General features: G+C 54.9%; 2 protein-coding genes across 7 annotated transcripts; one reads left to right on the forward strand and one right to left on the reverse strand.

The window, feature by feature from the left end:
• The first annotated feature begins 1,601 nt into the window (after positions 1-1,601).
• CDC20 (cell division cycle 20) lies at positions 1,602-5,777 on the forward strand. 4 transcript variants are annotated; one of them, XM_067725799.1, is made up of 11 exons: positions 1,602-1,831; positions 1,989-2,177; positions 2,292-2,440; positions 2,527-2,623; positions 2,806-2,934; positions 3,035-3,231; positions 3,351-3,445; positions 3,595-3,823; positions 3,980-4,105; positions 5,030-5,147; positions 5,515-5,777. In XM_067725799.1, exons 2-11 carry the CDS (start codon positions 1,997-1,999, stop codon positions 5,691-5,693), a joined length of 1,500 nt encoding a protein of 499 aa, XP_067581900.1. In that variant the 5' UTR covers positions 1,602-1,831; positions 1,989-1,996; the 3' UTR covers positions 5,694-5,777. The 4 variants fall into 4 exon arrangements, with proteins under 4 accessions (XP_067581900.1, XP_067581902.1, XP_067581899.1 ...); XM_067725798.1 differs by having other exon boundaries at positions 1,742-1,861; XM_067725800.1 differs by having other exon boundaries at positions 1,771-1,831; positions 1,968-2,177.
• A 171-nt stretch (positions 5,778-5,948) lies between these two features.
• Positions 5,949-10,821, reverse strand: ELOVL1 (ELOVL fatty acid elongase 1). Of its 3 annotated transcripts, XM_067725804.1 has the most exons (9): positions 10,667-10,801; positions 9,848-9,938; positions 8,087-8,146; positions 7,709-7,899; positions 7,451-7,531; positions 7,269-7,325; positions 7,074-7,179; positions 6,855-6,991; positions 5,949-6,678 (listed from the first exon to the last, which is right to left on the reverse strand). In XM_067725804.1, the coding sequence occupies exons 3-9, from the start codon at positions 8,130-8,132 to the stop codon at positions 6,457-6,459; spliced, it is 840 nt and encodes a 279-aa protein (XP_067581905.1). In that variant the 5' UTR covers positions 8,133-8,146; positions 9,848-9,938; positions 10,667-10,801; the 3' UTR covers positions 5,949-6,456. The 3 variants fall into 3 exon arrangements, with proteins under 3 accessions (XP_067581905.1, XP_067581903.1, XP_067581906.1); XM_067725802.1 differs by lacking the exon at positions 9,848-9,938 and having other exon boundaries at positions 10,667-10,821; XM_067725805.1 differs by lacking the exons at positions 9,848-9,938; positions 10,667-10,801 and adding an exon at positions 9,304-9,796.
• Positions 10,822-10,825: the final 4 nt, after the last annotated feature.

Consider the following 10,825-nt stretch of genomic DNA (forward strand, 5'->3'; position numbering starts at 1 on the left):
CTGACCTTTTCTGTCATCACTCTATTTGACCATTTTGTATCATATTAGAATCCCTCCAACTTCAAGGTCCATGTCAGTTATAATCTCCACTGGCTTCTTTCATTCCTTTATTTTTAAATGTTCAAATTCCCTGAAGTTGTACTCTCATTTACCCTGTTGTTCTTTTCCTCTACAGTGACCCTTACACCAGAAGCTGCAAATTGCTCGCTATGTTCTGCCCTCAGAAATGTTTTGTTTGGCCCTTACCTGCACAGAAACTCTCACTGACTCCACAATGCCTGGCAGATAAAGTCCAAATTCCTTAGCTTAACATTGAAGGCCCTGAGCAGCCTGACCTTTCTATGTCCTCTGGGGTTCAGGGACTCCCCATTTCCAACCCCAGGTTATCTAACTCCTTGTTTTCCAAAGTAATTGGAAAGAGACAGCATGAATGCTTCAAAATTAAAAATAATAACAATATCATTTGGGTTAAAGGCCCCCAAATTTTCTCTGTCATCATCAGAGTTGATCTTAGGCTAATGATTGAAAACGCGATTTTTTCTAGCCTCTCACTGGGGCAGTGTAGCATATGGTTAGATTGCTGAGGTTCGTTAGATAGTTTGGCTCCACTAATTACTATGGCCTGTATGCCTTTGGGCAAGTTTCAAACCTTTCCCTGACCAGGTTTCTTTTTTTGTAAAAAGGGAATAAAGCATCTGCTTTATGGGATTAAGGATTAAACGCAGTAATGTATGTAAACTGTTTAAATACCGCAGTTAGCAGATGGCCAGTAAATGGTACCCATGATTATTTTTATTATTGTTGCTTCACCTCTAAGCATATCATACAATTCACTGAAGTCATTATTAGAGCACGGATTGAATGGGAGTCAGGCCTGGACTCCTAACAACATGGGACCTCGGGCAAATCCTTTCTTGGGCGGCGGTTTCTTCACCTGTAAAATATGGGTATGTTGCTGGGATGCGGAGGGTGCACCATGTGCAGATTAGACTAGCGGATCTCTAAAATTCCTGACATCTCTAAAGCCCCATGGGGGTGAGCCCCTGTTTCCCTCGCAGGGCAGTCCAATCTTATCTCCCAGATAGGCAGATCTGAATCCTGAATCCTGATCTTTTTTCTTGACCATAAGGAATTCACCCCACTTTCAGCCTCATTTTCCTTGTTTGTAAAACAACAACAAACAAAACAGTTTTTAAAAACAAACAAATGAGCACCTTCTTTCCTATCAGTGTTTCCGCAGGCACTAAGCTAACAGTGGACGCTCCCGCCTTCTTTCTGCTTCTAAGCTGCTCAATCAACTCCTGCCCCCGCCTCCCTGCCCGCGGGCCGGCTGGCCGGCCAGCCACTGCATGTAACCTCCTCTAAAAAGGCTCAAGTGCTTTAGGTCATTACGCCGAGTCCTGCACTTTGTATCATAAACACGATCCACAAGCAGAGTTAAGCGTGAAGGGCGGGTGCGGGGAGGCTGAGGAATGAATGGAAGCGACTGGGGAATGCACGCAGTTCAGGCCCCGCCCCCAGACGCGACGCGACGCGACGCGCCCCGCCCCGCCCCGCCCAGCCCAGCCCCGCTTTCCGACACCTGGTGGCGCAGGACCTGCCTTTGCCTCTCTCCCAGCCTTCAAACCCCGCTCCACTGCTGGACTCCCGTGAGATCTGCGACTTGCCCCGGAAGACCCGCCCCCTGTGCCGTGGAGGCCAATGGGCAAGGGCGACAGTTGCGACGGTTGGGTTTTGAAGGAGCCAATGAGTGCTCGGAGCGGAGAGTTTAAGAAGCGTAAATCCGCACTGCTAAGGCCGGTCTGGAATCGGAGTCTGCTTTGAGCTGACGGTGAGAGGCGGCTGGGCCGAGCGAACCGGGGTGAGGCCGCGGCCGGGGGTGCCGGGCTGGGGGGGCTGCGGCCGGGGGTGGCCCTGTGTGGTCGGCTGTCCCAGAGCACGGTCGCCTTCCTTCCTCCGGGGCTCAGCGGGTAACCCTCCCCCTCCAGACACTCCCATGGCCCAGTTCGTGTTCGAGAGTGACCTGCACTCGCTGCTGCAGCTGGATACACCCATCCCCAATGCACCCCCTGCGCGCTGGCAGCGCAAGGCGAAGGAAGCCGCGGGGCCGGCCCCCTCGCCTATGCGGGCAGCCAACCGATCCCACAGTGCCGGCAGGACCCCGGGCCGAACTCCCGGTCAGTAGGGTGCGGCGGGACGCGGTCAGGAAGAGGGAAGGGCTGAGAACAGCCTTCACGACTGCTCCCATGGGAGCCTGTTGTGACAGTCTGACTTCCCTCTCCCTGCCCCAGGCAAATCGAGCTCCAAGAATCAGACCACTCCCAGCAAACCTGGCGGTGACCGCTATATCCCCCATCGCAGTGCTTCCCAGATGGAGGTCGCTAGCTTCCTCCTGAGCAAGGAGAACCAGCCCGAAGACAGTCAGACGCCCACCAAGAAGGTATGTGTCCCAGGGGGACTTAAGGCAAAAACCGATCTGTATAATCTGGATGATACCACCACCTCACCACCACGCTTACGTGCCAGGAACATCAGAAAGCATGGGCTTTGAACCTGAACGGTTTTGATGTGGAGGAAGCCAAGATCCTTCGGCTCAGTGGAAAACCACAAAATGCCCCAGAGGGTAAGACCTGAAGTTTTCAGCTCTTGGAGGGAGGTGTCATTCCATCCCCAGGGCTCGGGATAGATGAGATGGCTCTTCCCACCTAAGACTGAGGGGAGTGAAGGTGCTTCTCTGGCCTTCCTGGTTAGGGGCAGGGGGAGGTGTCAATTCTCCCAGTGTCTAGACCTACTGCGTTGCTACAGGTTACCAGAACAGACTGAAAGTACTCTATAGCCAGAAGGCCACGCCCAGCTCCAGCAGGAAGACCTGCCGTTACATTCCTTCCCTTCCAGACCGGATCCTGGACGCCCCTGAAATCCGGAATGACTACTGTAAGTGCAGCCTTCTCCCTGACCGGTGGATGGAGAAAAAGGGAGAGAGAGGGACTAGGCAAACTAGAAAGCTCATGCTCTTCCCTTCCCCCTCTGGCAGACCTGAACCTTGTGGATTGGAGCTCTGGGAATGTACTGGCTGTGGCTTTGGACAACAGTGTGTACTTGTGGAGTGCTAGCTCTGGTGACATCCTGCAGCTGCTCCAATTGGAGCAGCCTGGGGACTATATATCTTCTGTGGCCTGGATCAAAGAGGGCAACTACCTGGCTGTGGGCACCAGCAGTGCTGAAGTGCAGGTGAGACTTGTCCCTGTGCTGCAGCTCTATTGTTCCCCAGAACAAGTCCCCCAGGGGTCTTGCCCAGCAGGAGGATGTTAATGCCAAGTCCTGATCTTCATGGTCTTCTCTCTCTGTAGCTATGGGATGTGCAACAGCAGAAACGGCTTCGAAACATGACCAGTCATTCTGCCCGAGTGGGCTCCCTCTGTTGGAATAGCTATATCCTGTCCAGGTTAGTGGTTTTTGCTAGTCTGTTACAAAATCAGTCTATGATTTTGGCCCCCTCTCCCCGGACTGTACACCTCTGAACTGAAGCAGCTCTGGCCTGCTGGTGGCGTTTGGCACTGCTATAGGACCTGATTCCCTTCTTCCCTCCTGCAGTGGCTCACGCTCTGGCCACATCCACCACCATGATGTTAGGGTAGCAGAACACCATGTGGCCACATTGAGTGGCCACAGCCAGGAAGTGTGTGGGCTGCGCTGGGCCCCAGATGGACGACATTTAGCCAGTGGCGGCAACGATAACTTGGTCAACGTGTGGCCTAGTGCTCCTGGAGAAGGTGGCTGGGTTCCTCTGCAGACATTCACCCAGCATCAAGGGGCTGTCAAGGTGAGAGTGGGGCTGGGCTGGGCTGGGCCTCTGCAGACTCTCACTCAGAACCTCTGGGGACAGGGGATGGTGGCATTGGACTGGGTTAATCTGTGAGCCCTATAGCTCTGTGTCTAGCTCTAGTACCTGCTGACCCCAACTTTTTATCACACCTAGGCTGTAGCTTGGTGTCCCTGGCAGCCCAATGTCCTGGCAACTGGAGGGGGCACAAGTGATCGACACATTCGTATCTGGAACGTCTGCTCTGGGGCCTGTCTGAGTGCTGTGGATGCCCATTCCCAGGTAGTCTTCCTTATTCCAGCCTCTCACTCCCAGATGCGTTCTTAATTCTATATAGCCTTCTGGGCAACCATGTCCCCTCCAGTGGCTTCACCGATGCTATACCCTGATGGTTTCCAAACTTCTAACTCAGCTCTCACTCATGAGCTCCAGACCCACATTTCCAACAGTCCACAGAGAGCTTGTCTCTAACGCCACGTGCTATAGGTGGCGCCACCCTAATATGTCCCAAATTAAACTTGTCACTTCTCCTTGGCTCCCTGAAATGCATTCCTCATCCTCCTATGTTGTTGTGAGGGACACCACTCAGAAATCTGAAAAGCCTAGAATCTTTCATCCTCCCCACCTAGTCACCAAGACGTCTCAGTTTTACCTCAGAATATCATTTACACGTGTCCCCTCCCCTCAGCCTCATCCTTCTCCCCAGTGGAGGCTCACAGCACTGGTCTTTTCATATCTCTTCCAGTCTGTCCTCTACACTGGTCTGGGTGGTCTGTTTCTGTCCTCTTTAAACCCTGCAAGGGCTCCCTATCACCTACAGTATATAATCCAAATGCTTCAGAATGATATTTGAGGCCCTTGCTGGTGTGTCTCCCTGCAAGCACTGCAGCTTCCTCTTGCCACCCCCTTGCCCAGCACATGCAGCCTTCATTCTAACCTTGGGCTCAGGTTCAAATTCTGCCTCTGCCTCCTACTAACTTAACTTGCATGTGATCTTAAGCAACTCGCTGAACTTCCTTCTGCTTGATTCCTGATCTGTAAAGTGAATAACAGTTATAACTCTCAAAAGGCTTTTGTAAGGACTACAGTCATTCAAGTCTGAGTCCGTAGCACCTGGTAGGGTGGCTAACACCACGGTGGACTTGGTTCTGATTTGAGTAGTGTTGGCTCTATGTACGTCATGCCCATGCCATTCCCTCTCCACAGGTGTGCTCCATCCTCTGGTCTCCCCACTACAAGGAGCTCATCTCAGGCCATGGCTTTGCCCAGAACCAGCTGGTTATTTGGAAGTACCCAACCATGGCCAAGGTGGCTGAGCTGAAAGGTAGGTGCTAAGTGACAGAAACCAGAAACAAAAGGGCACGTATTGTATGACTATTTATATGAAATGTCCAGAAGAGGCAAATGCAGAGAGGGAGAAAACAGATTAATGGTTGCTAGAGGCTGAGGGGAGAGGGTAATGAGGACTTTCTTTATGGAGTGATGAAAACATTCTGGAATTACTGTTGTGATGGTTGCACAACTCTGAATATACTAGGAACCAATGAACTGTACACTTTAAAAGGATGAACTTTATAGTGTGTGAATTGTTAATTATCTCAGACTGTTCTAAACAAGCTCTCAGAATTGGAAGGCTGTAGGCATCTACCTTCATTTGCACTGCTCTCACTTTCTCCCTCCTCATGCCCCAGGTCACACAGCCCGGGTCCTTAGTCTGACCATGAGCCCAGATGGGGCTACAGTGGCATCAGCAGCAGCAGATGAGACCCTGCGGCTGTGGCGCTGCTTTGAGCTGGACGCTGCCCGGCGGCGGGAGCGGGAGAAGGCCAGCGCAGCCAAAAGCAGCCTCATCCACCAAGGCATCCGTTAAGGACCAGCTCGGCTCAGTTTTTTGCGTTTTTTTTTTTTTTTTTTTTTTTTTTTACTTTTCTAATAAAGTCACGTCTCCCTCTTCGCCTGGCATGACCTCTGTTCCAGCAGCCTTCCCCGGGGCTCCTCTCTACTGTGATCAGAGAGCTAGAAACATCCATCGTGTGGGCACCTTGACCATCCCTCCTGTCTGCAGACAGGCTGGCAGGCTTTGTACCCACCTCCTCCATTCACACATGTACACACACAGCCTCAGTGGTTTCCTCTGTCACTTTTAATGAAGACATAAAGGAGTGAGCAGCCTCCACAGGCTGTATTCCCAGGCCCCCACCACCCTGACCTTTGGCCAAGAAGCTCCTACTTCAGTGTGGGGTGGAGAAGGAGGGAGCCTGGGTCCACAGTGACAGATTATTGCTGACCTCTTCAGTGTGAGGAAAAAGGCCACACGACCCTGGTGGGGGCCAGCCCTGAGTGCTCCTCTCCCACGTGTAAGGCAGGGAGGGGGAAATAAGTGTCCAGCCCTTTCGGCCCCTGGCTCTGGAGTGGCAGGGGGCAACGAGGCCTTGTCCCTGGGGCTGGCCAGAAGAGGAGGAATGGAAGCAGTGGTCCCTGTGTACCAGCTGTGGGGAGCAGAGGACCTGTCACCTGCTCAGTCCTGACCACATAAGCCCTGGTCACAGGTGTAGCTGGGGAGGACAATGACAGATGCTGCCCGAGGTGCAGTCCTGAGGCACTTAGGTGGGCGCCTAGCTAGGCCATGTTTCTCAGTTAGCCTTGACTTTGGCAGTACCTGGAGCTCCATTTTGCTGAAGTACACGGGGCAGCCGCTTGCCTTTGGTGTAAGACTGATACCAGAAATTGGAGAAGAGCAAGAAGAAGATGGTGCCGTACATCCAGATGAGGTGGATGATGATTGGATACTGGTAGTTACAGCTGGGCATGAAGTAGTACTGGGAGATGTGCAGCGAGACCAGGACAAACTGGATCTAGGACAGAAAGGCAAGGGTCAAAGGGCACAGTGAGAGGACCAGAGGGAGAGGGGGTAGAAAAACAGAATGCCGAGTAGGGAGGGCTGGGGTCAAAGGTGAAGTAGGCTGGCTAAAGGCAGGATCCAGACCAGAATGTTGAGGGGGTGGTTGTAGGTCAGGCTCAGGCCCCTCACCAGCTGGACAGCTGTCATGTGCTTTTTCCACCAAAGGTAGGGCTGAGCCACAGGGCCGAGGGCAGACAATCCATAGTACAGGTACATGATGACGTGCACAGAGGAGTTGATCATGGCGTGGAAAGAGCCCATTCCTCCTGTGCATGGACAATCAGGACCTGAGTTGGGCCTCTGGTGCCCAGTGCCTGTCCCTCCTCCCCCGTGGTCTTCACCACTCACCTGGAGCAAATTTTACCCCCCACCACCAGCTCCAGGGAAGCACTGAGTGGTGGAAGACATGTAGGAAGGTCACCTGTCCATCCTTCTTCCGGAGAACAAAGATCACCTGAGAGAAGAGTGGGGTAAGGGGTTTCAGAGCCAGGGCCTCTCACTCCTTTCTCCCCATAAGTCCTCGAATCTCATGTAACTACTCACCGTGTCCATCAGCTCAATGAACTTGGAGAACAGGAAGAGCCAGGCCACTCGAACCATCTGTAAGAAGTCAGGGCAGCCTTAGGACCGCCAAGAGCCTCTCTAAACTGGCTCATGAGCACAGGGCACATCCAAACTGCTCCTATCCCCAGGTTGCTAAGGACCTGGCCTCCGTCCCCACTTACCCTCAGTGCCTCCGGGTTGTTGGAAAAGTCCACTGGGTCGCAGCGCCAGGTGTAGGTACTCAGCCAGCCAGACATCAGGAACTATGAAGGGGTGTGGATTAGACCGCCAGACTTCCCTCCCTCCCCCAAGTCTCTTCTGTTCTCTAGACGGAGAAATAGAGCTGAGCCTCTCTGGAAAGGAGATGCCGTGCTCTGGGCCTAGGGCCTGCCCCTTATCCTGCCGGCAGGAATTAAAGCCTAGGCATCCTGGGGGCCCACCTCATAGACGATGTAGAGGGAAAATGCCACCAGTGAGAAGTTGTAGACAACCATGAAGCTGCGGAGCTGGAAGGGCTTCCGACTGGCCATGCTGCGAGGCCCAAGTGAAAGAACGAAGTACACGTAGGTCAGGAGGATAGAGGTCATTAGCAGGGGGGACCCCATCAGAGGGTAGCCCTGGATCCGGGGATCTGTGAATAAGGGTCAAAGGAGTCAGGAAGGGTCACAGACTCCAAAGGGTCCCCACCAGGTGTGCAGACATGAGGTCAGGTCACAAAGGGTCAAGGGATTTGAAGGGAGTCTCCACCATTAGGAGACAGCCCTAGATCCAGGGATCCCAGGGTGGGAGGGAGAAAGGGTTGGAGGACAGCATCTCACCTGCATGCTTCATCATCTCCTGGTACAAGTTCACAACAGCCTCCATCCTGGCTAAGGACTCTGGCGAGGTAGGGAGGATGGGTGTCAGACAGGGCCGACTGTGTTCCCCCCATGCCCCAATTTCACCCCTGACCCACAGACAGGACACAGACCAGACGCGACAACTCCCAACACCTCACTGCAGAAAGGACAGAGCAGTGAGAGGAAGGAATTGCTGGGGACTAGGGTTAGGAGGAGGCCGCTCGGGGTGGGGGGCGGGATCTGCTTCCCGCATACCCTGCCTGCCTGGGAAGGGCTCTTCCGCCCTTCCTCTCCACACCTTCCTCTCCTCTCCTCACGCTCTGCTCCCCTCCAGAGATTTCTACTTCCTGACCTCCCCTCCCTTCTTCCACAAGAGGACTCTCAATTTCTGGTCTCTTTCCATAGAGTCTTACTTCCTACCAACAGGGAACTCACCTCCAGAACGAACCTCCTCTCCCTTCCTTGCCAGTCCCTCACCTCTCCAGCCCTGGGGTCTTCCTTCTCTCCAGGGGTCCTCCCCTTCAACTTCTCCTGCCCCATTTCAGGATGCACATCTCCCGGGATGGTCCCTCCTGTCCTCTCCCCTGCTGAGTCACCCCCTCGGGCTCTCCTCTGCCCTCCTTGGCTCTCACCTCTAGCCTCTCCTGTCTCCGGAGCTCTCCCCTCACCCTCCCTCTCCAGGAGCCCGGCTCTTTGAGGCTCCTGCCCTGGCGGCTCCACCTGTCTGACTAGATCTGGCAGCAGCCCCGCCCTCTGCTTGCCCCGCTGTACGCACATGGGGTGGAGGGTGGGTCCAGGCCACAGTTCAGTACCTGGGGGACCCACCAGGATTGAGAAAGCCAAGTAAAGCCCAGGACTCACCACCCGCCCACCCCAGACCAGTCAGATGAGCTAAGGTTCTAGGTTTTGGCTAGAAACCTCCCAGGACGCCAGCCCCAGGCCTAGCCTTGGCCCAAAGAGAACTGCTGAAAACCCACACCCAGCATCCCCTCCTAAATTAGCCATAAATTCTCAGTTTGTCCTGCTTCAGAATGGGTACCATCACCCTTCTCTCCCAGGGAGGGGCAGGGAGTGGCATGTGAGGAGGTGGGGAGTAGGGGAGGTCTCAGGAATCTTCCCCTCCCTCAAGTAGGGGGTCATAATGGGCTAGGCCCTCTTCCCCTCAGAGCCTGAAGGAATGTCAGGGGAGGGCTCACCGGGACACAAAAGCCTTGGCCCAGGCGGAGGACAGCCTGGGACTCGAGGCAGTCCCAGAGGGGCAAGGCGTTCCCCGAACAGCCAGGACAGCAGATGCTCTGCGAGCTGCCTGCACTCTGGTCGGCCAGGCTCCCTCTACCCAGAGAAGCACCTGTGCAGGTACTAAGTGAAGAACACACTTTCTGACACAGCTACGGAGGCTGCACACGCGCCCCTCACACACACGTCACAGACGCTCCCCCAACTTCCATGCCGACCCACAACTGCCCCATCAAGGTCAGGCTCCAAGTCCTCCCATACACAAAGCCCCTGTCACAGCTCCCCGCCACCAACGACAACTCGCCAGTGGCTATAGCACGTGCACGCAGAGCCCACCTGGCTCCTGCAGGCTGCAAGTGCCCTCCTCTGACACTCTGACCACCCGGACAACTCTTCATGGACTTTGACATGCATGGTCTCTAACACTCAGGCCTGCTCCTAGCTACGTTCACACTGGCAAACACACCCAAACACACACACACTCTTTCACAGGACCCGCATTACCATGTGCAAGTGCTTGTGCTCAAACGCAGGTTTCCTCACACGTCTGAGTCTCAGATGAATATGGTCACATACATAAACTCACACAGCCCACCTGCAGGTGAACGAGCCCAACATCACCCACACTGTGTGCAGACGTATACCTGTCCTGGGTCAGGCACACCCACAGCTCTCTATTCACGGATGGCAGTCACCATTCTTCATTCATTCATTCATTCATTCATTCACAATCAGACTTTTGTTGGCTGCTTATTCTGGGGTAGGGCCTACCCAGAGGCACGTGATGTAACACACAGGTCCTCCCGACCCATGTGAGCTTGCCAGCTTGTTATCTCCCAGGCTCTCTCAGCCACCATCCCCAAGTTCACCTCCCCCCAGCCTACACACGCATGCACCCTGGAGGTCTGGGGTGGCTCGAGGCTTCTGGAAGGACCTCTCCCCAAGTTTGAGCTGAATCTGGGTGTGTCCCCAGTGGGGGAACTCAGTCTGGTCCTTCCTTCCTTTCAGATGGATGAAAGGGAAAGGCAGACAGGCAAAGGAAGGGGGCGGTGGTGGTGCACAAGGGCGCCAAGGGTTGGAAGGAGTAAGAGGGGGAGAGGGGCAAGAGAAGGAGGTGGTAGAGGAAGGCCCAGGTTCAAGCAAATGGGGGCCTGGCGGGAGGGAGGCTGCTGGGGAGGCCCAGCCCCGGAGAGCTGGGACCTCCCACCCACCCTCCCCAGGAACGGCCTCGCCCACAGCCTGCCAGGGCAGGGCAGGCCGGGCGGCCCAGCGGGGCAGGGGCCTGGGCACGTGGCGAGCCCGCCCTGGGAGGTCCCGACTCACCAGTGGGGGCCAGGCGGGCAGTCGTGGAGGGCTCGGAAGGAGCAGGGCCGGAGAGGTGTCCCCAGGGCCAGGCTGCCTGCCACTTCCTCATCTGCTGGGCCGACTTTCTGTCACCAGAGGGGGAGGGGGCGGGCCGGGTGGGGGGCGCCCGCTGATTGG

Source organism: Pseudorca crassidens, chromosome 2 (assembly GCF_039906515.1).
Source record: "Pseudorca crassidens isolate mPseCra1 chromosome 2, mPseCra1.hap1, whole genome shotgun sequence".
Classification (NCBI taxonomy): domain Eukaryota; kingdom Metazoa; phylum Chordata; class Mammalia; order Artiodactyla; family Delphinidae; genus Pseudorca; species Pseudorca crassidens.

Excerpts from the sequence above, each read along its gene's own strand:
- CDC20 (XM_067725799.1), top strand. The coding sequence starts at position 1,997 with ATGGCCCAGTTCGTGTTCGAGAGTGACCTGCACTCGCTGCTGCAGCTG. Across the intron at positions 2,441-2,526 it reads GTCAGACGCCCACCAAGAAG|GAACATCAGAAAGCATGGGC; the intron begins GTATGTGTCCCA and ends CTTACGTGCCAG. Across the intron at positions 3,824-3,979 it reads AGCATCAAGGGGCTGTCAAG|GCTGTAGCTTGGTGTCCCTG; the intron begins GTGAGAGTGGGG and ends TATCACACCTAG.
- ELOVL1 (XM_067725802.1), bottom strand. The coding sequence starts at position 10,757 with ATGAGGAAGTGGCAGGCAGCCTGGCCCTGGGGACACCTCTCCGGCCCT. Across the intron at positions 7,900-8,086 it reads GGAGATGATGAAGCATGCAG|ATCCCCGGATCCAGGGCTAC; the intron begins GTGAGATGCTGT and ends CCTTATTCACAG. Across the intron at positions 7,326-7,450 it reads ACAACCCGGAGGCACTGAGG|ATGGTTCGAGTGGCCTGGCT; the intron begins GTAAGTGGGGAC and ends GACTTCTTACAG.